This window comes from Barbus barbus (genome assembly GCF_936440315.1).
Source record: "Barbus barbus genome assembly, chromosome: 33".
NCBI classification, from domain to species: Eukaryota; Metazoa; Chordata; class Actinopteri; order Cypriniformes; family Cyprinidae; genus Barbus; species Barbus barbus.
Window position 1 is genome coordinate 7,177,499 of NC_136761.1, and position 25,215 is coordinate 7,202,713.

Genomic DNA, 25,215 nt, shown 5'->3' on the forward strand with positions numbered 1-25,215 from the left:
CACAACAGAGGCTCCATTGGTGAGCAAGTGACTTAATGCTAAATTTCTCCAAATCTATTTAGATGAAGAAACAAATCTATATCTTGGACGGCCTGAGGCGAGTACATAATCACCAAGTTTTATTTTGGGGTGAACTATTCCTTCAACTTAATTAGCAAATGTGTGCAATAACTGGACATTTTCAAAGCATGTAATAAAATCCACTTTATTATGTGAAACTTTATTGATGAACATGGAAAAATATGAAGAGGTAAGACACTTTGAAACTATGTGGTGCTTGTTATGCATATAAAAAGGCCGTTTTAAAATTGAAAGACTGTTTCAGGTTAATAAACATCAAAAACAAAGGAATTTGCTAAATTAAATCAACAGGCTTTAAAGGTTCAACAACTTTGTAAACATCACTGTTGCGCAATCCTTATGGGACTTCAGACATAATGGTGAATCACTGCAGTGAAACTCGATTTCTTTGTTTCTTCACTTTACTGACTTTATCATCCAAACATCATAAAACATCTAGAAACTTACAACACCATTTGACTCAACTATACAGAGAAAGCCATTTTTATATATATATAAATATATATTTTAAAGCTACACTGTTTTTCCAAGACAGCCCATTTAGACAAGTTTCCTTTATTTACAAGACATAAAGAATGTTTACTGCCAAACCTTTATGGTTAACCTACACTCCTAAACTTCAGCTTTCAACATAAACTGAAATGCCACGAACAACAGGCGCCACACTAAAAAAAAAAAACACTATTTAACATACTACATAACTCATTTATGCATAAAAGGGCTTTCCCGTCCTTCACAGATAACAACAGGACTTAATGTGTGGCAGGAGGAGTTCCTCAGAGACATTTGGTAACAATTTCAGCTAGCAGAGGTAGGGGGTATATGCCCTGAACACCTCATTAACCTGATTGGCAGCATCAGCACCTGGGGACATGAGCTGATAAACAACCATCAGGACACATTCTGAGGGAGAACCCTGCTAAAAATACACTACTAAATACTTTCCTCCCTTTAATCACCTCAAACTGTGCTTTTCTTTTCCCTACAGCCAAAGATGTTGTATGAACAAAACCGCTAACACCTGAAGAGCAAGTCTGGAAAACTCGTGTTATGAGCGCTTGGCTAAACTCACACCAACATTTAAAATAAACCTGGCAACAGAACATTGTTAGAGTTCAACTCAAACTGACATGACTTAATTCATGTTTCTGGTATACCGTGTACGATTCTTCTATCAGCGTGTATTACTACCCATCTTTGTAATATTTCATCAAAAATATTAGATGCATAAAGTCTCTGCAGGTTTACACACCGTTTTAGCAAACTCACACACATTATTCTGGTATATGACATCACTTTTCACCATCCAAACAATTCCTGATGGATAAATTGGTTTAATTTTTTTACTTGAAAGTACTTGCTGTTCATTTAAAATAAACTACCATTCAAAAGTTTCATTTATATATTTTTTATTATTAAGTATTATGCTCAGCAGGGATGCATTTAACAATAAAACAAGAAATATTAACAAGTAATACCGTGAAATATTACTACAATTTATTATTTTAACATCTAGTCAAACGTAACGTATTCCTGTGATCAAAGCTGAATTTTCAGCATCATTTCTCCAGTCTTCAGCGTCACATGATCCTTCAGAAATCAGTCTAATATGCCGAGCTGCTGCTCAAGAAACATCTCTGATTAATGTTGAAAACTGAGATGCATTTTTAAACATTAAAAATATATTTACTGCATCCTTTCCAAATAAAATTGACTTTAAGTATTAATTTCTCAAACTTTTGAATGGTCGTGTATGTCTTGACTTTATAGTTCAACTTGAATTCAGGTTATAAAAGAGTGAGCGACCAAGGGTTTAATCTTTAGGATTTTATTAAAATACCTTGTGGAATTTACCATCAGAGGTTACCATCACAAACATGATTGTTTTCTAATAAAAAAGTAAACAAAAACAAAAGTAAAGCTTAAGAGCCTAGTTACAGGATTTTTTTTTTTTTTTGTGGTTTTTAATTTTTTTGCAGTCTGGTGATGGGGAGAAAAAAAAAATCAATTCACAACTAAAAGAAGGTAAGAGAAAGGAATAAAAAGTTCACATGTTGTAAAAATACATTTCCCAACTTCAACGTTACACGCAGTTCTATTAAAACATTCATTCTTCTTTTGTTAGGTGTCAGTGCGACAAATACGCAAAAAGTAAGGAGAAGAGAGCGATAGAAAGGAAAAATATCACAGGACACTCACTGTTGAAAGATGGACTGTGTAGGAGAGCTCTGGAGACCTACAACACGACCTTCATTGGGATGGAGGAAGAGTGTAACTGGCGGCTGTAGGATGTGTGTGTATTAGAACCCTGAGAGAGAACCCGACTGCTGCGAGTCCATATCTGTCCTCTCCAGCCTCCCTTCACAGACTAGATTTAACCACATCGGCGGCTCCTGAAAGGGTCTTTCATAGTGCCTGAGCATTTCACACCTCAAAGTGAAAGCCATTTGTGTTCTCCACAAATATGCATCAAGCACACAGAGCAACATATGGCTAAAGAAACAGCCTCCTCTCTCTTGCATGTGTGTTTGTGGGGGAAAGAGGAGCGGTCGTGGGGAGTGAGGGGGGTTTCGTCAAGGAAAAAGATTCACCGCAATCTACGACATTAAGGCAGCGAGGGGACCGCAGGGGGCTGAAAGGATGAAACGAGACTCGTCTTGAAATGTTTCAATACAACATGTTGAACACTGAATGACACAAACTAGATCGAAACGTCTCATTTCTTGGTTTTAACACAGTGCACATCTCATATCAAAGCTGGATGATGCTGACGGCAAAGAAACACCACGATAATGCTAGAAGAAACTCGAAAAACGCTGTAGTACGGAGAAACTTCACAGAGCAGCTATAAAGTCTTGACGAGAATAAAGGGCATCACTTCAGTCTAGGAAAAGCTGCACGTCACTCAAAATTCAACATCAAAACGTGGCCAATGGGAAGCGAGGGGGAAGGGCCTGATAGGTACGACCATCTCGTTATCATGCATGAATCCATGAGGATCTGGGACACTTACGACAACATCGGCTATCAAGAAAGCATCCTCAATCGTCTAGTTTCAAACCTCCTCCGTTTATTAGCATACATCTCGATGAAGATGTCAAACTGTGCTCCTTTATACAGAAAATTACAGATCGAGAACTTCCTAAAGCCTGAGATTCAAACTACGTCTAATGAAACAATATAATAGACATCCTATGCTTGGGGGAAGAAACGAAACGACAACAAAAAACTATTTATTGTCATTTGTGAATAACTGATGCACTGGATAAGCAGTCACACACGGTCACATACATGCAGACGCATACACACCCATCAGAAATAGGAACCTATGATCTAAAAAAGCTGTACAAAGCGAGAAAGTTGAGCATACATTCAATATCTGTTACTGAGGTACTAGAAAGGCCTTTCTCTTCAGACAGAACGCTATCCCGAGACACTCCTACCTTCTTCGGAAAGCAACCAGCGTTCCATTAACCTAGCTTTTACATTCTTTCCACCTTATCTTCTGTGCTCTAAATGCTGAAACAGAGAAAACGAAGGCTGATATCATAGAAGACGCCCATGAAAATGGCAAGCTCAGGGTATATGACCTGCTTCAATTCGCCCATCCTGAGTATCTGGAAGTGTGTCGACAGATGGTGCGGCCCACAACAGGTCTGATTTTCCACTAAACCTTCACGAGAGGCTCTCTGTGCAAGCGTCGGCTGAGCGGGGATGAATTCATCAGCCGTGAACCTGAGGGGGAAGCGAGTCGGCGCCACCTGCTGGCCTTCAACGCTACTGCAGCCTCCAGAGCACCAGGACCTCCTCAAAAAAAGGTGGATGAAGCTCAGTTGGTCAGGCCTGTATGAAAATGTGTTTGAGTGTGTGTTAAGAGTTTAAGTGCCTTGTGGGAAGGAGGAAGGACAGGGCAGACGGGCGGATGCGCTACACAGTGATTTCATGGGAATTGATGGTGGACGAGCGTGCCTCGCCGTGTCACAGAGAAGGCCTAATCGGAAAAAAGGAGGCACAAGGAGGAAGTACAGCAAGAGATAATCCAGGACAGAGAGAAGATATGGAAAACAAGGCAAATATTCTTCAAACGGCTACGAATCAAAAAAAGGTGCCAATGTTATCAGCTTAGCTATGGTGGATCTCAGTATGAGTCAAGCGGAGGTCAATGTTGTATGCACACATTGTAAAAAGAGCATCTTTTGTTTTTTTTGAGGGTAGGTTTAGGTCAAATCTTGCAGATATGTCTCAAATTAGAGATGCTATACAATATGAATATGGCTTTGTTTGAAATTCTCATTTATGAAGCTGGCGGCCTATGAGCAATCTCCCATCATCATTCGCAAGCAGCGCACAAAATAAATCAAGTCGGCCATCACGAGATGATGGAATCTCACGTATGCGATTTCAATGACACTGTTATGCAGACCTCAGGCATTACGGACGCTGTAAATCTTGTGACTAAAGTGGAGCACATGATCAAACCCCCAACAGCTCTGGGGGTGAAGCTCGCTCGTTTTCTACAAAAAGAAAGAGAGAGAGAGGATGGACAAGTCTAGAAGATGCCTTCCACATGAAGAGAGAGTGAGAGGAACGCGAAACATCTGAGCTCTTCCCATGGACTGTTACTCTTAGCCACGGGCCACAACCATTAGCCTTGATCTCCGTTATTGAACACCAGCTGTGAAATAATTGCTGATGGCTGCTGAATTTAATCAAAGACGTTAGCCAGCTGTTGCTTTGTTTTGATGATCAAACATTTGCTAAGATGGGACAGGTTGAGAAGGTTTTACAAATGTATGCTAGGAAGAGGACGGGCAGGGGACGAAGGAAAGAAAACAAGGTCCATGCGTTTATTTCCACGCTGTTAAAACAGATAAGAACAGAAATGTAAGAAACACTACTTGGAAACAAACTCCAACTAGTCCAGAGTAGATACAAAGCAAAGGAACTGGGATTTTGTTGCTTAGAAATAGTGTATGTATCAACCCAATTATTGAATCCTTGAGAGAAGTTATTGCTTTCTGCCAAAGTGAACAACAGAGGAGACAGCGAGTGGAAATGAGGGGTACGTTCGGGGTACAGGGTTTCACTCCTGGGTTTGTACACGTGTTCTGTTGGACTGGGGTGACCCGAGGTCACGTCGAAAGCAGGGGCATCAGTCCCCCCCGGGTGAGGTGAAAGGGCATCGATCAGGGCAAAGATGGAATGTGCTGGGATGCTATTGGTCGGAAGGGATGTCTCTGTCCGCCTCGGCCTTGGAGGGCTGCCCGGGCGAGGGGGTATGAGGCGGGTGTGAGACCGGGGCGATGCCGTGGGCCAGGGGCAGAGATCCAGCCCCAATGCCCTCCACTCCTGCCCCGGCTCCAGGCAGCCCGCCCGCTGCTACGCCAATCAGCCCTGCAGGGAACCTAGGACAGAGACATGTTTTCACTCTCTCAAATACGCTGAGATACAGGAAAAGCTAGGGCTGCGACGATAAATCGATACAGAATCGATAAGAGAAATCGATACTGAGATCTTCCGAATGCGTCGCGATTCTCTCTGGAATCGATTCTGAGCTTAGATTTTAACAGCAGATGGCGCTCTAATCTACTATTTATCTGTACACTCAAATGCTCATGAAGAAGAGTGATGAAAGAGCACTTGTGCACTCGGCTGAGTCATGCATTTCACCTCGGCTCAGAATGCTTCTATGACACGAGATTAAAGGGTTAGTTCAGTTCACCCAAAAATGAAAATTAGCCTGAGTTTTACTCACCCTCAAAGCATCCTAGGTGTATGTGACCTTCTTTCAAACAAATCCAATTGGAGTTATAGTAAAAATTGTCCTAGCCACTCCAAGCCTTTCAATGGAGTAAGCGGGTGCTTTTTGGCAACAGTCCAGAAGACGTGAAAAAGTGTGTGCATCTGTAATGAAACGTGCCTCACACGGCTCCAGGGGGTGAATAAAGGCCTCCTGTAGCGAATCCATCCGTTTTTGTAAGAAAAATATCCACATTTCAAACATAATAAACACTTTTCTCTCACTTCCGGTGCCTGTCGTATGAGGTAGTCGTTCCGGGCGAATGACGTAGGACGTATGCGTTGCGTGCGCCTCTGAGATATGCTAGTCTCACGAGTTTGTTTATAGGAGCAAAGAAAGCAAAATGTCCTAACTTTAGCAAAGGAAAACCATTCTCCTCTTGGCTTTTATATAAATCACCATTTTTCCTTACAAATCCTCGTTTTGTGCTTCTAATTCATGACTGGCGTTTGTTTTGTTCTCTCTCTCCGCGTTGGTCACTAATCACGCAATGCCGACGTCCTACGTCATCCGCCGGAATGGCTTCCGCATACCACAGATACCGGAAGTGAGAGAAAAGTGTTTGTTTGAAATATGGATATTTTCCTTACAAAAATGCATGGATTCGCTACTGGAGGCCTTTATTCAACACCCCCCCCCCCTCCCCCAGAGCCGTGTGAGGAACGTTTTATTATGGATGCGCACGCTTTATTTCACGTCTTATGGACTGTTGACAAAAAGCACCCGCTTACCCCATTGTCAGGCTTGGAGGGGCCAGGACAATTTTAAATATAACTCCGATTGGATTCGTCTGAATGACATACAGCTAGGATGCTTTGAGGGAGAGTAAATCACAGGCTAATTTTCATTTTTGGGTGAACGAACCCTTTAAATGGAAACACAGCCCACTGTAATTCACTTCAACCTTTTCGAATGATTATTTTAGGTTCAAGTGTAAGGATTTGGAAACAAGCAGAGTACGGCTGTTTCTACAGCATGCTGTGCCATCTGCTGTTCAAAACTAAGCCCAGAATCGACTTGAGAAAGAATCACGATGCATTGATTTATTTTCCCAGCCCTAGTAAAAGCACTAATGGCCGGTAGGATAGAGGTGTCGTTACCTATAGGCTGCAGCTCCGTTGAGTTCAGAGTGAACGGTGGTGGCCTCCATAGACGGCCACTGAGAGGCTGCCATCAAATACTCCTTATTCACGCAGTTCTTCAGACTGTCTGGGATACGACCTGCATGGACACAAGAGAGCACAGTGTCATTCGTACCTATGCAAAAACTTGCTGCAGTTTAATTAGAACTGCACATGAATACTTTAATGTTTTGTATTACTCTGGCATGCTTTGCAACACTTACATAGAATGACAAATACGCTAAGAAAATGACACTTTTTATTCACAGCAGGCACAGGCTGATAATGAACACCCAGTGTTTTCTGACCTGTGATGGCCCTGCGCACCTCCCGCGCCGCCTCCTCTCTGGCCTCAATGGAGGCCTGTTCACTGTACCAGGATGTGTGTGGGGTACAGATAAGATTTGGGGCGTCCTTCAATGGGCCCTGAGAGAAACTGTTGAAGAAAATGGAGTTAGTGTCATGATAGAAAAAAGCGTGAGGGCTTTAACAGGCCAATTGTTGAATGTGGATTAGAAAATTACTGTAGCAGTAACATGTCAGAATAATAATGAAAGCAAACAGAAAACTTGTGTCACCTGAAGGGCTCTGTCTCATGGACGTCCAGGGCTGCTCCCCGTATTCTGCCCTCTTTCAGAGCCTGGGCCAGAGCCTTCTCATCCACCAGACCGCCACGCGCCGTGTTCACGAGGAAGGCACCCTGACGCATCTACAAATAAAAGCATTGATAGATATTAAAAGTAAGCCAAATTCAACGCGCTTAGAGTTTTCACACTTGGTTCATTTCCACATCAATCTCCCAGGACTCCTATACATTTTCCATTTCAAAATTCCATACTTTTCCAGACTCAAATATCCAAAACTTTCAGTAGATTTTCAGACAATATGTAACATAAATACAGCACTAACCTCATACAGCATTATTTTCAGCTTTATATTTGGTATATAGTACAGTCATCTGTAAATATTTTTATTTTCTCGGGGTTTTTTTTATTGATTCTCAAAGTGACAACATAGAATGAATTAAATTTAACAGCTATTCAGTCCAAGTACACAATTAGATAATACCAATTTAGGTCAACCAACTACCAAGCAATGCTTATTTTTGTTCATTCTTTGGTGTAAAAAGGTCGCATTAGCAATTAAAGAAAAAACACTTAAGCAAAACATGGTCAGGTCAAAGTGTCTGAACTTTTGGTCCCAAATTTTTATAAATTTTACTGGTAGTCCACTGTATGAAGAATTGTTGGGTATAACATGTCAGAGTTTACTTTATTTAGCTATTCTCACTTACATAAATTAACAATAGGCCCGGTTTCACAGACAGGGTTTAGACTAAGCCAGGATTAGGCCATAGTTCAATTAGGACATTTAAGTCATTTTTATAAACGTGCTTTGGAAAAAACATTACTGGTGTGCTTCTTGAGACAAAACAAAGGCTCTGATATATTTTAAGATCAGTCATTGCTAGTTTCTTTCAGTTGAAAGAGCTCAGATTTACATCTTAGTCTAGGCTTAAGACTTGTCTGTGAAACCGGGGGATAGTCTCCTGCACCCACTAGTAAAAAAAAAAAAAAAAACAAATATATATAATATATATGAAAAATTATATCTTGTGTCTGAATCATTTTTGGTTTCTCTCACTCACACACACACACTTTAGGATGCACAAAATAAACTTTTTTCTGCCCTCAAGAAACTACTCAGGTGTGCATGAGCATTTTTTGCACGCCTACACATTATAATTTCTAGTTTTATATAACCTGCATTACAGCCATCTTACTATGAATAAAACAAGAGCATGGATGTATAAGAACTGATAGAGATTTCCTTGCTCAAAATGTGTCTCTCTTTATGGTAGTACCTCTCATATCAAGGCCTAATGTACAATTTAACATCCTCTGTGGCGGCGAAGAAACAATGACAAAATGGGCTGATGGCACAATAGGTGGCTCAGTGTGCATTGTCCTATACGCCAAGTTTAATGGTTTCTTATGCGCACAAGTTTCTATATTTTGCAAAGGTTCTTGAGGCTATGTAATACAGTACTAAAAATATTGTGAGAAGAAACCCAAAATGCTTATAACCTGCATGTTGCATAATTAAAAACTGCACATTGAACTGTTTGACAATCACTAAAGAATCACTAAACATCTGCCATGAAAACACTTCTTGTATTTATTTTCATTAAATTCTGAATTTTCTATTATAAACTAAATAGGGGCAAAAGTCTGGAAATGCAAATATTTTTTCATACTCTTTTTTTCCCCCCATACTTTTCCAGACCTGGAATTTACTTAAATCAAAATCCATACTTTTCCAAACCGCATAGGAACCCTGATCTCCTGAAACCACAGGTCTCTTTTTTTTACAGTGGGTTTTCTATCTAGCAGCAACTGCAGATAAGCAACGACACTGTTTGCATCACTTTTTCACCATTTGCTCCCTTTCGAGTCCTTATCTGTGGAGGACAGAGTGTTGTTCTCCGTGTTGTAGTTGTGCAGAATAAACTTTTTTCCATTTATCTTGAAAATAAATGTGTAATGCACATGGCATCGGCAGTTTACTTTTGAAAATCAGGCCGGATTGTCATCATACCAACTGCGAGTCCACATGAACCATAATCCAGCAATGGTGCGGTTCCGTTGAGTAAACCCAAGTAAAAAACAGCTTTCACATGAAGCAAATGAATCAAACGCTGATGTCAAACAGACCCGGGTTCATACCAAAAGCAGTCAGAGAAGCGAACAGCTCCAACAGTGCTGTTTAATGAGAAGTGTTGTGTTTGTACCTGTTTGATGGTGAAGTCGTTGATGAGGTGGTGGTTGTGCTCGTTTAGGCTGCAGTGTAGCGACACACAGTCCGAGTGGATGAGCAGGTCCTGTAGTGTCGCCATGCGCTGGAGTCCTAGTGATCGCTCCACCCCATCCGGCAGGTACGGGTCATAGAAAATCACTCCAAACCCAAAGGCCTTTGCCCTCAGAGCAACTGCTTGGCCAATACGTCCTAAAAACAGCCATCATAAGAAATAATTTTAGTCTCAGTTTGGACCACATTACTAACCTCAAATTAGTTAAAACCTGAGATTAGATTGAGGTTCAGAAAAGACTCACTGATGATTCATTTTGAAAAAACAAACCCCCTTCTAATGAACATGTTTGACTACTTTAGTAATTTCTAGGAGTACAAATCTTAATGTTTAAGCATATAATGATATTCTAGGGAATTGTGTGCTTCTAATTTTATAGCAACAGTTTGGACAGGACCCTTTTCTATTCTAACATGACAGTGCCTCTGTGTATAAGACACGGTTCAAAAAGACATGATTGATTCAGTCAGTGTGGAAGAACTTGACTGGTCTGCAGAAAGCCAAGTCCTGATCCCAGCTGAACACCTCTGGTGTGACTTTAAATGCAGACCTTGAGCCAAAATTATAAGCACACAATTCCGTAGAATATCATTATATGCTTAAACATTAAGATTTGTACTCATAGAAATTACTAAAGTAGTCAAACATGTTCATTAGAAGGGGGTGACCCAATACTTTTGGCAATATAGTGTATATTTATAATTATATAAAATATAAATCATATATACCTCACACACACTTCTTAAAGGGGTCATCGGATGCCCATTTTCCAAAAATTGATATGATTCTTTAGGGTCTTAATGAAAAGTCTAACATACTTTGGTTAAAATGTCTCAATGGTAGAGTAAAAAACATCTTTACCCTGTCAAAATCAGCTGTGTTTTCAGGAAGCCGTTTTTTAGTCCATGTTGCTTTAAATGCTAATGAGCTCTGCTGACCAGTACGGTTTACTTTAGCCATGAAACTGGCTAACTAGTACATTATTAGGCAAGGTGATTTGCAAAGATTCATAAAAAAACCCTTATACTCACTTCTGTAGAGCTGGATCACGAATGATTCGTGCGAACATAAACGCATTTAGGCAGATTGGGGATCAGCGCATTCACTTCAAAGTGAAAGTAACGTTAATCCTCTGCATCTTCAGCGGTTCAGATGTCGGGAGTAACTGATGGCTGCTTTATTCATTATTACATCCAACAACTAAACGCTTCAATCGCTTAATCAGAGACATCTTGTCTTCCCCTCATTCAGGGCGGGTCTAAGGTAAGACGGTCTTGTCAATCAACTATCGTTGGAGCGGCCTGTGCAGAACTACGTCATTCCGACAGGAATCTCAGAACAGCCTGATTTGAGAAAGAGGATTTTAAAATAGGGATTTTTATCATTATAGGATGGATGTGTGCACACACTTCCAACACACATTTGTTCAAACAACCTGAAAGTGAATTTTGCATCCGATGACCCCTTTAAATATATCATGTGTGTGTATTTACATATAAATAGACACAGTACACAAACATATATCATGTAAACAAACTTATTTTTGATGCGATTAATCAATTTGACAGCACTAGAACAAACCCTTCATAAAAATATATACAGGAATAAAACTATAAAGTTTGATGTAAGTGATACTAAAGTGGAGATTTACAGGAGAAAAACGTCATTGAAAAAAAAAAAAAAAAAAGTTTTTTTTTCTTTAAAAGATATGTATTGTAACAATCTACAGATGCAAAAAGACTAAATATATATATAAAAAATTAAATGTGCATTTTGGATATTTTATTACAACTAGTCTAAAAACCACACATTATGAAAAGCCAAAAAGTTCACAATTTCAAAACTGACCAGTGCATGAAAAAAAAAAAAAAACCTTTTTGCCTGTTATGTCTTGCTCAAGTCTTTTTTTTTTTTTTTTTTAACAAATATCTAGTTAATTTTATTATTTAATTAAAATTAAGATGCAGTGTGTCATGTTTTATATTTAGTAGTAGGGTGGGACAATAGATCGATATGGCAATATATCGTGATCCTTCTCCATGCGATACGACAATTGATATCTGGCGTCAAATAATGATATTTTCATTAATATAATAAGGCGCTCTAAATTCCCTGCTCCCAGTGTCTAAAAATGCGTGGAAATCACGACCACGCCTTTTCCACCTTCTTTCCGAAGCGCTCTGAGCAACCATGAACTGCGTTTTCTATGAAGATGGTGAAGCATGAGGAACCGAAGGATAAACAGATTTCCAGCCACTGTATTAGCTCTACTGCTATATTTTATGGAGGCGAGAACTAAAAAAACTGCCCCGGAAGTGCCAGAACAGCTATCAGTGTGGACCATAGGCACCGATCATGTTATTATTGCAGAGCACATATTCAGTCCTTGAGTAGCCTCTCCGCTCGGATCGCAGGTGGATTTCCCTCACTATATTAGTGAGAGAGAGCGCCGCAAGCGCGTCCAGTTTTATGTGAACAAAACTGGATGCTCTCCCTCTCTCTCAGATATTACAAGTGCGCGTTATGCAGTGTTTGAGGGCAGTGCGCACCTATGGCATGGACGGTGAAACAAAAACTTGTCAGAGCCGTAATGCGGCGCAGAAGTGTGTGCTTGCTACATTCGAAATAACGAACCGGAGCACGCAAAAGACGTGATGTGAACGGCTTTTTTAATACAGGGCTCCGTTTTTATGATGAGAGGAGAGGAAAAGTTGAGAAAGGTAAATTTTGAAATGTATTTATATAAAGTTGATAAGCAGTTAAATGTGTTGGTTTACACACAGAGAAAAGTGTAAGCTTTTAATAAGTCCAAGAATAAAATTATTTATTTACTTAGGTTAAAATTGATTTACAGAACTTTTTTTTGCTGTTTTCCAACAGTTTGGACTTGAATAAAGAAAGAAAACTTGCACTTAACCTTTTCACAGGCATATAGTTTTCATAGTTAGACAGATATGGCGATGTATCATTATATGATTGTCTAGCAATATATCGATTATTGCAGAATCGCTGTATCGTGATATTATCGTTATCGTGAGCCATGTATCGTGATTATATCGTATTGTGAGGTACCCTGCGATTCCCACCCCTATTTAACAGTACAACTTATATTTTAGTTATAGGTACAGAAGTTACATTTGTTGTCAGCTGTCGCCTTAGCTGAACTGATTCTTTGAGCCCTGAATAAAATGCATCAGGACTCACCCAGTCCAATGATGCCCAACGTTTCCCCTCGAATACGTGCCGCGCCTCCGGCCACCTCCCGGATCTGCTCCACGCTGGAGGCACGGGTGCCCTCGCGCAGAGCCTGATGCATCCAGGTGACGCGGCGGTACAGATTCAGAATTAGACACATGGCGGTGTCTGCCGTCTCCTCCACAGACGCGGCTGGCACATTACACACTGCTATACCTGTTTAACACAAAGAACCAGTCAGTTTGACTGAAACTCACAGAGTCAAACAATCATTTCACAACACAGGAACAAAACTCACCCAGCTCTGCTGCAGCTTTAATATCAACATTGTCAAAACCACTGCCAATCCTCACAATGACCCGAAGACCTTTGAACTTGTCCAGGTCGTCTCGCGAGAGCGTGATGGTGTGGTAGAGCAAAGCTGCAACAGCCTCATTTAAGACCTGCAGCAGCATGAAATGCTCAGATTAAAAACTTATGAACCACATTATATAAAGCCCTGAGATATGGCCACAACCTGTGACATTACCTTCTCGTGGATCTCCTGGGTGGACTGGGCATCACAGAAGGCCACGGTGGCCACGTCCTTCAGGATGGGCATCTCCACCGTACAGTCCCGGCCATCCAGCAGTGCCACCAGAGGACGAGGGTGCATGGGGCCATTGAGGATGGGTGGTCGAATGCCTGCAGGACACCCAAAATAACCTTAGTTATTTCTTACATGTAACGGGAACTCAAATTGTTCAAATGCCTACAATTCTGGGCACCCTACATTGTGTTCATTACAGGCAGTCCATTAAATTTCAAATAAAAATCATTTAATTCGCAAAAACGTTTTTTCGCTTGCTTGAGGTGGATTTAGCAAATAATGGGAGATGGAAACACATCTGCTGAGTAAATTCCTCCATGCGCATGTGACTTTGCGCTATGGGATTGCATAACTTGACTGACCAGCGGTCCGATCTTGTTCCACAGCATCTGAAATGTTATGGTCATTATAAAATGGCCTAGCAAAGTCTGTCAAAGTATTTCTGTATAATTGCCTCCCAGAACTATTACACGACTGCGTTCCCAAACAACAGGCATCCACCTCCAAAAGCAATGACCGCATTTATTTTGTTTCGTCTGCTCGCTCTGAGGCGCAAGTAATTTATTATATATGAAAATCATTATATTCAGTGGCTTCTCCTACTTTTCTTAGTTATATATAGTGCTAGTTTTCCAAGAAGTTACGATTTTGTTCTCTTTGACTTGTTGGATGCAAACGGTGCAAATGTTTTATGCAATATTTCAAAGTTAAACTCGCAACTTTGGATGGAAACCCAGCTCATAAGCAGACATTTTAAACCTGCTTGGCTTAGGTTAATAAACATCAGCAGCATCTTGCTTTCCTGTAGCTCAAATAGTAGAGCATGGCGCTAGCAACGCCAAGGTCATGGGTTCGATTCCCAGGGAAAGCAAGAGCTGATAAAATGTAAATACAATGTAAGTCGCTTTGGATAAAAGCGTCTGATAAATGCATAAATGTAAATGCATCTGCCATCATCTGCAACCAAGACTCACTTCAAGGTTCATTAAACCAGATTAGGTGGTACGTATGATCGGTTGACTGATTTTACAGGCCTTTCAGTTTCCTCTTAGCAATGCTGGCCAACAGTTAAACTGCATTCAACAACTATTCTGTAAAAACATTGAGGCTACCAAGACTACCAGCATTGCTACTAAATAGATGATTTATATCAACAAAAGGCCATATCAATTGACGCCAAACTATTGCAAAGACAGAGAATTTCATAATATTTTGAATGTTAGTGGCCTCAAATTCCAGGAAACTGTTTTATGATCATTACTTATGAGGCAAAACAACAGCTAATAACTCCAGGGTCCACCCCAACCCCCCCACCTCAAACTGAAAAACGAAAGTGTGAGCAGGGGACAGAAGGAGGGAAGGAGACGAGGAAAGGGGGCAGGGAGTCTTCACATGACTCAATGACCTACATTCAGCAGACTGGAGGCTAAATTATCTTTGTCTTCATCCTACTACTAAACCATCACTACCCACTTCTGGTCTAATACATCAGATATAGAAAGATTTAAATAATTAAAATTCTCTCATTTACTCACTCTTATGTCGTTGTATTTATTTAGAAGTATGTTTGTGACCAAAAAGTTTTGGTGTCTGTCCATTGACTTTCATTGAAATGAAAAAAAAAAAACTATTACACGAAGACGTTTCTCAAAATATCTGCTTTTGTGAAGGTCAGTCATTCAGGTTTGGAACGAAATGAGGGCAAGTAAATGACAATTTTCCTTTTTGATGAACTCTCTCTTTAAGATGTAAATTTCAACATTTGTGAGCCCTGCATTCTATTCTACTCTATTACATTATATCTTGTGGTAAAATAAGTATTGTGCACCTCTCTTTTCATAGTGATATCACTACAATAATGAAATGCCTCAAGGTCTGAAAGCTACTTAAAGCTACTTAAATCAACAGTCAACAAATTGTAATATTGTAATAATTTTAATATCCAATTTAAAGCACAACTGCTTGAAATGTGTTTTGAGGCAACTTTAATTTTAGTGTGATAATCTGCAGATATCGGTTTTCTGTAAAGACCATGAAAGTTTAGTTATTTGGCCTATTTATTAGCTGATGGTCTATCAATAACGCAACTAAAGGTCTGCACTCACCTTCCATACACCGCTAAGAAACATGTTTTATAAAGAATCTAGTGGCCCATTTTGAGTACATGCCTACTAAGAACCTGTCACTTACAAATGCATCTCTGCACATTAAAGCATTGTTGTAAACAGTTGTTTTAGATTGAATTGAGAGATGCAGACAGGCTACAGAACATAATAGTTGGCAACATAGTATAAAAGACACTGACAATGCAACACAGCATCACTACAAAACAGAATGCCAAATTAAAGAGAATTGGTACCACAGGCAAAAAATATTTTTAACAAACATCCTTCTCACAAAGCAGCACTGTATTCACTGCATATATGGCACATGACAGGGACTATGTATGTGAAAGCAGGTATGTTAGTACAGTCACAACTGACTGCAAAAAAGCAGTGATGGCTTTTTTTTGTTAATAGTTGCACATTCTTTTAAATCAGCAGGGTAAAAAGCTGACATGTCAGACAATGAGGAACTCCTGCCTGTCACCGCCAAACACAGAACAACTACAGGAAGGACATTTCTGAGCAAATGCAAAAACAAATCCAGCCTGGGACATTTCCCAAACCTACGACTTATGCAAGAGAGCAGGATTCCCAGGATGAGACACGAAAGGATGCAATAGGAGAACTTAATTGATCAGTGCCACCAGACTCCCATCATGCATCAGGATGGTTCTGTGCACCGCGATCATTAAACTGCATTACATAACAAACAGTGCAACAAACGGCAAAATTCATCATGGTATCACTGAAACTGCCCATTTTAAGAGATGCAATGAGGCGGCTTGTACCAGAATTATAGCACAACGAGGTGTGAGATTTTGTTCATCATATAATTATGATCTCATTATCACACTTGTCTAAGAATAGCAGTGTGGAAATTGGTGTTGAACCATTCATCCAAGAACTCACAAATCCCAAAACCTATTTCTGTAAAACGATGCAGGCGTAAAACAGGAGGGGATAATGATACGCTACATTGTGAGTAAATCACATCAAGCGATCTGTGCTATCGTTCAGTTCATCTGAATGGATGCACAGCGCACCTGTATTTGACATACTGTAAACTGCAGTGTGAAGGTGCTTTGTCTCACACACGCGCAAAGAAATAAACAGAGCGAGAGTCTTACATAACATGCAGAATTGACGCGCTACATGTAAGTGATGCTTTTAAGAACTGCAGGGTTCTCCGGTAGAGGGCGGAACTAATGCGCAAACGACCATCTCATTGGCTGGTGCTCACCTATCATCGTCCCCGTTCAGCAAATCAGTTTGAGCGAACGCACACAACCTGGTTAAGATTCATGAATCCAGCAGCTCGTTAAATCCTTAAGAGCGTTTTTATATTGCTCTTATTAGTAGAATTTATTATTATCATCATCATCTCAGTATTATTGTTAGGTTTTTTTTTCATTTTTTATAAAAACACTGAATGACCAAAAAGGAACCACCACAAGTCCGAAGTTCAGTTAAAATGACTAATATGCATCATTCTATCATTAAATGTGCCATTTAACAAACATTATTTAAGGGGCAGTCGTGGCCTAATGGATAGAGAGTTGGACTTGTAACCCAAAGGTTGTGGGTTCGAGTCTCGGGTCCGGAAGGGATTGTAGGTGGGGGGAGTGAATAACCAACACTCTCTCTATCTTCAATACCACGACTGAGGTGAGACCCTTGAGCAAGGCACCGAACCCCCAACTGGTCCCCAGGTGCCGCAGCATTGGCTGCCCACTGCTCCAGGTGTACGTTCACTACTGTGTGTACACTTGGATGGGTTAAATGCAGCGCCATACTTGGCCACACACCACTTCCTTTTTTTCTTATTTTATACAACATACTAATATACTGTGTGCGCGCATATATATATATATATATATATATATATGTGTGTGAGATAACTATTTGAAAATCTGGAATCTGAGGGTCCAAAAAATCAAAATACTGAGAAAATTGCCTTTAAAGCTGTGCAAATTAAGTTCTTAGCAATGCATATTACTAATCAAAATGAAGTTTTGATATATTTACAGTAGGAAGTTTACAAAATATCTTCATGGAACATGATCTTCACTTAATATCCTAATGATTTTTGGCATAAAAGAAATGGATAATTTTGACCCATACAATGTATTTTTGGCTATTGCTACAAATATACCCCAGCGACTTAAGACTGGTTTTGTGGTCCAGGGTCACATATACACACACACACACACACACACGTATATATATATCCTATACACACCGTCCGTAGAGGGTTGAACAGCCATGTTACATTCTACGATTTTGAGACTCAACGCCCCCCTTCCATCACTGACAGGTGTTGCTGCACTGGCGGGTAAGATGGGGGTGGGGTAAGACGCCTCCGTGACGTTCACTAAAACGCACACTCGTGTTATCACACTCCCCTGCACGGCAAATGATTAAGGGGTATTAAAAGACAAATATTTGCACTCTTTCCCTGCAAATCAGTGCTGTGTGGAAAAGCACACAATGTGATGGCGGCAGAAGAGCACGTAATATATAAAACAGGCAAGAGGGGGAGGAATAAAACAGCTGAGCGGCAAAATTCAGTCGCAAGGAACAATGCAAACACTTATTGCTGTAGGGTCAGGGCGAGAGCGGCGCTGAGAGCACAGATGCCGTGTGTTGAGTCCGCGCCAGGCTGCATGAGAAAGAGAGAGGGCCGCAGCACAAGCATGGCCATGCAAACAATGCCATTCATTCAGCGCTCGTTTCTCCTCCGCTTCACCCCCCTCCCAAACCTTCTCTCGCTCTCCCTCCCTTGCCATTTCACCCCCCACATGGTCCTCACACGGTCTCAAGGAGAGGGGGGGAAGGGTGGGTGGATAATACAGCTGCACCACACCCTGCCTCCTGCTTGGCCAACACACACATACATACACTCTTACTCAAGCTGCAAGGACACGCACCAGACGCGGCAAAAAAGAAAATCATGCCTGCTTCTGACACCACACCCATGTGAATTACTGCATCTTCGAGGAAACACACACACACACACACACACGTAACATCAAACAGGTACATGTAGGTCCAAACCTTGCATCATGAAATCCACGCGCCTGTCTTCTCTCCCCTCCTCTCCTTTTATCGCTCTCTCTCCACCCTTTACAATCAGTGTCAGGCTGTTTCTGCCTGGCAGACTCCCATCTCCCATGTCACCCACACTGGCCCCTCCCCCACACTGACGGGCCAATCAGAGGCCTGGGCTTTGAGCGCCGGCCAATCAGCACGAACCTCCACGGCATTGACAAGCAGCACTAGAGGCAGTTAAACAGTTGTTGTTTTTTAAAGAGACAGAGCCTCGTTCTGCTCACATCTACATGACCCCGCTCTTCTGAAGAAACTCCGCGGTTATCCTCATCACCCGCCCCCTCCGCTCTCTCTTTTGCTGTCACTTGGATAAATATCACTGCCATCTGCAGCCATAAAAATGCATTTAAATATCAGGAAAATTATCAGCAAGATTTTTTTTTTAAAACAAGGCTTTCTGCAATGCAAAAATCATACTCTCTGTGCAAATGACACACTAAATATTCTCACAGGATGTTATCTGCATACAAAACGACTCGCTTTGCTTAATAGAAAGGTTTGACCCGAGGCTACTGCTGATGAGACTTGCAACAGACAGTGAAGCTGTCGCTTACAATCTCCATGTAAATTGCTTAACGCCACAAGACACTCTCCCTATTTGAATTAGCATTTAAAATGCCACAATTAAGCAATAACATACAATAGGCTGTGCCATATGGTTAACAATGTCATTTTCAAAGGGCACAACAGGAGCGAAGGTCTTCTGCTCTTGAACGACTGCCTTCAGTCAATGTGGAATTCTGTATTCTTGCATTCAGTAAATGCTTAACCCTCAATGTTAAATACCGCACAACCTTTTAGGCCTTATTACTTATAAAATGGTTAGCACAATAATAAAAAAAATATATATATTAGGGACACAAATTAAAACTCCTAACAAGCATCATCCAACTGCCAGAACATAGTGTAGTAACTGTTATAAAATACAGAAGCAACTGAGCTTTTCTTCTTGCATTTTGACGTATATCCGATTATTAGGGATGTAACAATTAACCGCGAGCCCGTTGAAAATCGATTCAAATCGGTTGAGATGCTAACCAAATTGCGATTCAATTAGGGGTAGGAGTTTATATATGAATGCATGTCTGAGAGGAACTTACTGTCTTTAGAAAAGTTTAGATGGTATTTTTCTCTTTTCATCTTGCCTCTGTATAATGCATATTAAAGTTCATAAGTGTAATGCTGCTTGTTTACAGCGCAAACCAGTGGTTTACAGTGGAAACGCTTAAAGCGCCACCTATCAGGTTTCACGCTGATATTTTGTATGTATAGTTTCACAAAACTGAAGTCAGAGCATTCGGGTTTTTGCTTCAAATTTCTAAATTATACAATCTAATTAAGATTAAAAACAGCTCATGTTGCATGTCTGCGCATACATCTTGATTAAAATGCAGTGGTTGCCTCTAATTTTAAATGGAAAGAGCATAGACAAAGCGTTATTTTGTTTATTTGAAGAGATTTATTTTGTGTTACTTATTTGATTTGGGGCTTGTTTTAAAATTTCAGTTTAGTTTTGTGTACATTTACATTTTGTTATATAGCAGACATTTATCCAAAGCGACTTACAAATGAGGACAATAGAAGCAATCAAAACCAACAAGAGCGCAATAATATGCAACTGCTATATTAATATATTATTATAGTGTTATATTTCAATTTCACAAAGAAACGTGCAGCCTTTTGTCCAAGCAATAATAAATGGACACATTTAATTTATAATTTGTCTTAAATCTCATTTTGTAAAAAAAAAAAAACCGAATCGAATCGTTACAACCGATTATCGAAAACAAGAAAAAAAATTAAATGGCGGGAACTTGGTTCTTAGATGCGAGCGTTTCACTCAAAAGTGGAGGCAGATGAAGGAAAGATCGCAAGGTTTTTTTGCGGACTACAAATGACTGGGAGACCCAGTCATTTTGATTAAAAAAAAAGTCAAAGTTTTTTTTTTTTTTAAATTAAACATCAATAGATGTATTAGACTGATGTTATTGTGAACAGGTCATATAGAAAACAGAGTAAAATTATTTCATTCCATGTACACTATTCATATGGTGTGTAAAAAGATTGGTCCCATTTTTTATTTTAACAGGTAATTTTTAATGCCATTTATCTCAACTGCAAAGATACAGGGCATGCAAATGCAGGCCCAAACCTGAAATCACAACACGCAGTTTTGAAGTTTCCCAAATTGCAACTTTACATACAGAATTACATACAGTGTTCACCTAAAAGTCTTTGTTATGCCAAATTGATACTGCACATTTCACTAATCCGATCAAACAACTACCCATCAAACACTGGGGCCGTAACTAAGGATCCATCTAAATTTTAGCGAGCATGTCTAAAAACAACATCTACATTAGTGGCTTCAGAATTCCTCTTTGAGGAGTAGCTGCACCTGCCAAAAAACACAAAAGGGACTGCAATATACAGCCTGCCCCCTCGCTGTTCGTTACACTCCTCCAAATGAGCATCTTTATGAGATGAGACTACATTTGCCAAATCTAAAGAGCTAGCTTTCCCTAGATTGTATTAAAGTGTCAAATGGACAGGAACTCCATTCATTCAGTAGTAATGAGCTATTTAACACAGTACTCACAGGCACTGTTTTTTATCAGCATTGTGTCGCCGCACACAGACAGGAAGGAGAAAAGATAAGAAAACAGAGCTCAAACTGCCTCGCATCTCCTGTACCTGCCGGACAAACATGCCAAACATTCGAGAAACAACCATATCACCCATCCATGACTCAGTGTCTGTTAGGTCACAGGACACACTGACAGTATTGACAGTGCCAGACAATTCAATCAAGGTTTACAAACATAAAATAATGAATCACTTCTCTATAAACATTTGAATGAGAATACATTCAGGGCAATACATGTGTTGAATAAAGTAAATCTGATTAACTACAGCGGCAAATTACAAATACATAAGACTACTAAAAATGCAATGCTGAAAGCCAAGATTACATTATCATCAGAGCACATCAAACCAAAGATATAAATGATGTTATCAAAACAAAATATCTATATATACAGGTGTCTGTGGTTAATGGATAACTATGTAACGCCCACGTTCAACAAACCCAATCAATTTCCAGATAAAATCAAGTCCCACCCTCAGTTTCTCTTTTCACATTATGGATGTAAAGTGGTGCAAATGATGACTTTAAAAGAGACCTGGGTTGCTGAGAGTCATTAAGATCTATTTTTATCCATCTCATCTGATTGCAGAAGTCTTATCTTCTCACCCTCACAGATGCGGTCCAGTCTCTGCCGCTTGACTTTGTGTTTGTCCATCAGAGCCATCGACTGGCAGTTCTTCAGTAAGACCAGCTACGGCCACAACACGACGAAAGAGGGGGCACAGCACCGAGTTCAGTCCAGAAACCACCCAAATCCTTGAAACACCTGCAAAGATCAATTTCACACGTTAAGATTGAGACCAAAAGCGTTCTGACTGAGCTACTAAACACACCACATCCTCATGCCAAATGCATTTCATCTAGTGTAAAATACTACTTATGGGAAAGGTTACCAATCACCCACATAAGTTACTGATACCGAGAAATAGTGTGGGGAAAATGTCAAACAACGAAACTGCCCACCTGATGACGTCAAAGCCAATCAACTACTCCGCTGACGTCACACTCTTTATAATGGCAGCTGAAAACAGAGAAAAATAGTCTTCAAAGATGGTTTTTTTTTTTTTTTTTTTTTTTAAAGGAAAATCCAAAGCTATTATCTGCTGAATATGTAAATTCTCATATTGAATGCAAAATTCTTCATTCATAAATAAAAATGGCTTAAATCGCCTTTTTCTTGTTGAATTGGACTCTCGTTTCATCTCTTATACTTACAAATAACAAAAAAAGTGTAATTTATGTATTAATCGCAACTTTCCGAAAAGGATGCAATTTTATTTTTGTACTTGAAAAATGTATAGAAAAAACCATAATATGACTAATACGCAAATCCAGAATATTTGTTTTATTATTTTTATGATTGCTCTTTGTTGGAATATGTCTCGCTTCCCTGTTTCTGTATGTTTCTATAAGTTTTGCAATAAAAAAATAGTTTAGCATTAGTTATAAACAGGAACAGAGCATATAGTTCAGAGCACAGTAAGTGTTTTTTCGCTATTTATAATAAACCTAGACACGTCTAGAGGCGTCAGAAAGGGAAATAACGCCCATTTCTTCACGAGCGTTAATGTTGTAGCTTCATCTAGTTTTAAACTCACTTATTTAGGACCAATTCACTGAAATTTCATACTTAAAAGTTCTAGATAACTTTGTAAAACGAACGTGTTTTCAGAAACAACATTATTTAACCTGTTTTGAGCGCTCGGTTGAGGAAACCCGCATCACTTCTTCAACTTGTGTCTCATTTCTTTGAGTTATTTCTCTCATTAAGCAAGTCTGTGAGAAGTAGCTCAGGACTGAAGACCACAGAAAAGCGCATAAACTGTGTGAAATATTTATAAATCCTGCGAAGCGTCGTATCGCCGCGCCGCATCTTGAGACAGACGGATAAGTTAACGGTTTAAACACTCGAGTAAACCGATTAAACTAGTACTTTTGGTTGGTTTTAACTTTTAACGGAGCGTTTTAGTTTTGTCGCGTCGCTGCAAGTTCTTCAGTTAGCGCTGCGCTAGCTAATTAGCACATGCAGCAAGACACACAATTAAACCCCAAAAGCATTATATAAAACACTCGTACGAGCTTATTTGTGGTTTTTAATCGCTCTTATAACTATATTCGTCTCTTGTAGCGTTGCTCCTGTGAATGAACACACCGAGAAAGGCGCTTAGACTGGTTGCTAACTGAGCTACCAAACATTAAACACACACACAGTGTGTGAGAGAGAGGTACACAGTCATAATAACACACGGCAGTCTCTCTCACACACACTCGAGAGTCTGGTGCGAGTATTGTGTCAAAGATGAGCCAGAAGCAGGGAAACGCACCGCACTCACCTGGAGAAAGCGGCTCGGTGTCGTCACGGTAGGCGAATCAACTCTTCCCCGCTAACACTCGCCATGAAACCCGCACAGAAAGGAAGTCGAGGCCGCAGACAACGTGCTGAGGAAAGAGCGGAGACATGAGCGCTGCACAGACGAGCGCCTCCTACAGGCCAGATTGTGACAGTGCGGGGCCCTGGAGCCACTTGGGCCCTGAGCCTGAACTCACTTCCTTTCTTTATACATCCAATTTATTCCCAGACTGCTATGTAGGAGATGGAGGGGCTAGATAGGCGAGCAGTCTCGCCCCCTAAATTTGCATTGTGTCACATGATCATATACTGTCAAACCAAAATTATTCAGACACCAGATATCATTTTTTATATATTTTTACTAGTGCTGTCAAACGATTAATCGCAATAAATGTTGGTTTACATAATATATATGTGTGTACAGTGCATATTTATTATGTATATGTGACCCTGTACCACAAAACCAGTCATATCTATACATCATATGAAAGCTGAATAAGCTTTCCATTGATGTTTGGTTTGTTATGACTGGATAATATTTGGCCGAGATACAACTATTTGAAAATCTGGAATCTGAGGGTGCAAAAAAATCAAAATATTGAGAAAATTGCCTTTAAAGTTGTCCAAATGAAGTTCTTATTACTAATCAAAAATTAAGTTCTGATATATTTATGGTAGGAAATGTACAAAATATATTAATGGAACATGATCTTTACTTAATATCCTAATGATTTTTGGCATAAAACAAAAATTTATAATTTTGACCCATACAATGTATTTTTGGCTATTGCTACAAATATACCCCAGCGACTTCAGACTGTGGTCCAGGGTCACATATATAAATACACGCACATGCATGTATATATTTAATAAAAATATGTAACGTTTATATATTAAATATATTTATTTATGATATAAATTATATTAATATAAATATATACATGTAAATATTTTCAAAATATACACTGCATGTATGTGTATTATATATACATAATAAATATACACAATACACACATTTTAATTTAAGCAAAATGTTTATTTTGGTCTTAAAATATACCAGTGCCTTTGTTTTGTCTCAAGATACACACCTGGGGGCTGTTTCATAAAACAGGTTTACCAAATAAGTCAGGTTTATTTCAGTTAGTCTGACTTACTGTCAATTGATTTGGTTCAAAATAAGTCTGACTAACTGAAATAAGCTTGGCTAGTTTGGTAAACTTGTTTTATGAAACAGGCCCCCAGTAATGTTTTTTTCTAAGCACTAAGGTGTTAATAAAAATTACCTAAATGTCGTAATTGAACAATGGCCTAATCCTGGCTTAGTCTAAGTCCTGTCTGTGAAACCGGGCC

General features: G+C 39.7%; 1 protein-coding gene across 4 annotated transcripts; it reads right to left on the reverse strand.

Moving 5' to 3' along the window:
* Positions 1 to 1,498: 1,498 nt before the first annotated feature.
* LOC306853285 (C-terminal-binding protein 1-like) lies at positions 1,499 to 24,115 on the reverse strand. 4 transcript variants are annotated; one of them, XM_079390570.1, is made up of 11 exons: positions 23,849 to 24,115; positions 22,479 to 22,536; positions 22,122 to 22,281; positions 13,596 to 13,750; positions 13,365 to 13,509; positions 13,076 to 13,282; positions 9,794 to 10,008; positions 7,581 to 7,711; positions 7,311 to 7,438; positions 6,982 to 7,102; positions 1,499 to 5,486 (listed from the first exon to the last, which is right to left on the reverse strand). In XM_079390570.1, exons 3-11 carry the CDS (start codon positions 22,177 to 22,179, stop codon positions 5,297 to 5,299), a joined length of 1,350 nt encoding a protein of 449 aa, XP_079246696.1. In that variant the 5' UTR covers positions 22,180 to 22,281; positions 22,479 to 22,536; positions 23,849 to 24,115; the 3' UTR covers positions 1,499 to 5,296. The 4 variants fall into 4 exon arrangements, with proteins under 4 accessions (XP_079246696.1, XP_079246697.1, XP_079246698.1 ...); XM_079390571.1 differs by having other exon boundaries at positions 1,897 to 5,486; positions 23,840 to 24,108; XM_079390572.1 differs by having other exon boundaries at positions 1,897 to 5,486; positions 22,051 to 22,281; positions 23,849 to 23,938.
* Positions 24,116 to 25,215: the final 1,100 nt, after the last annotated feature.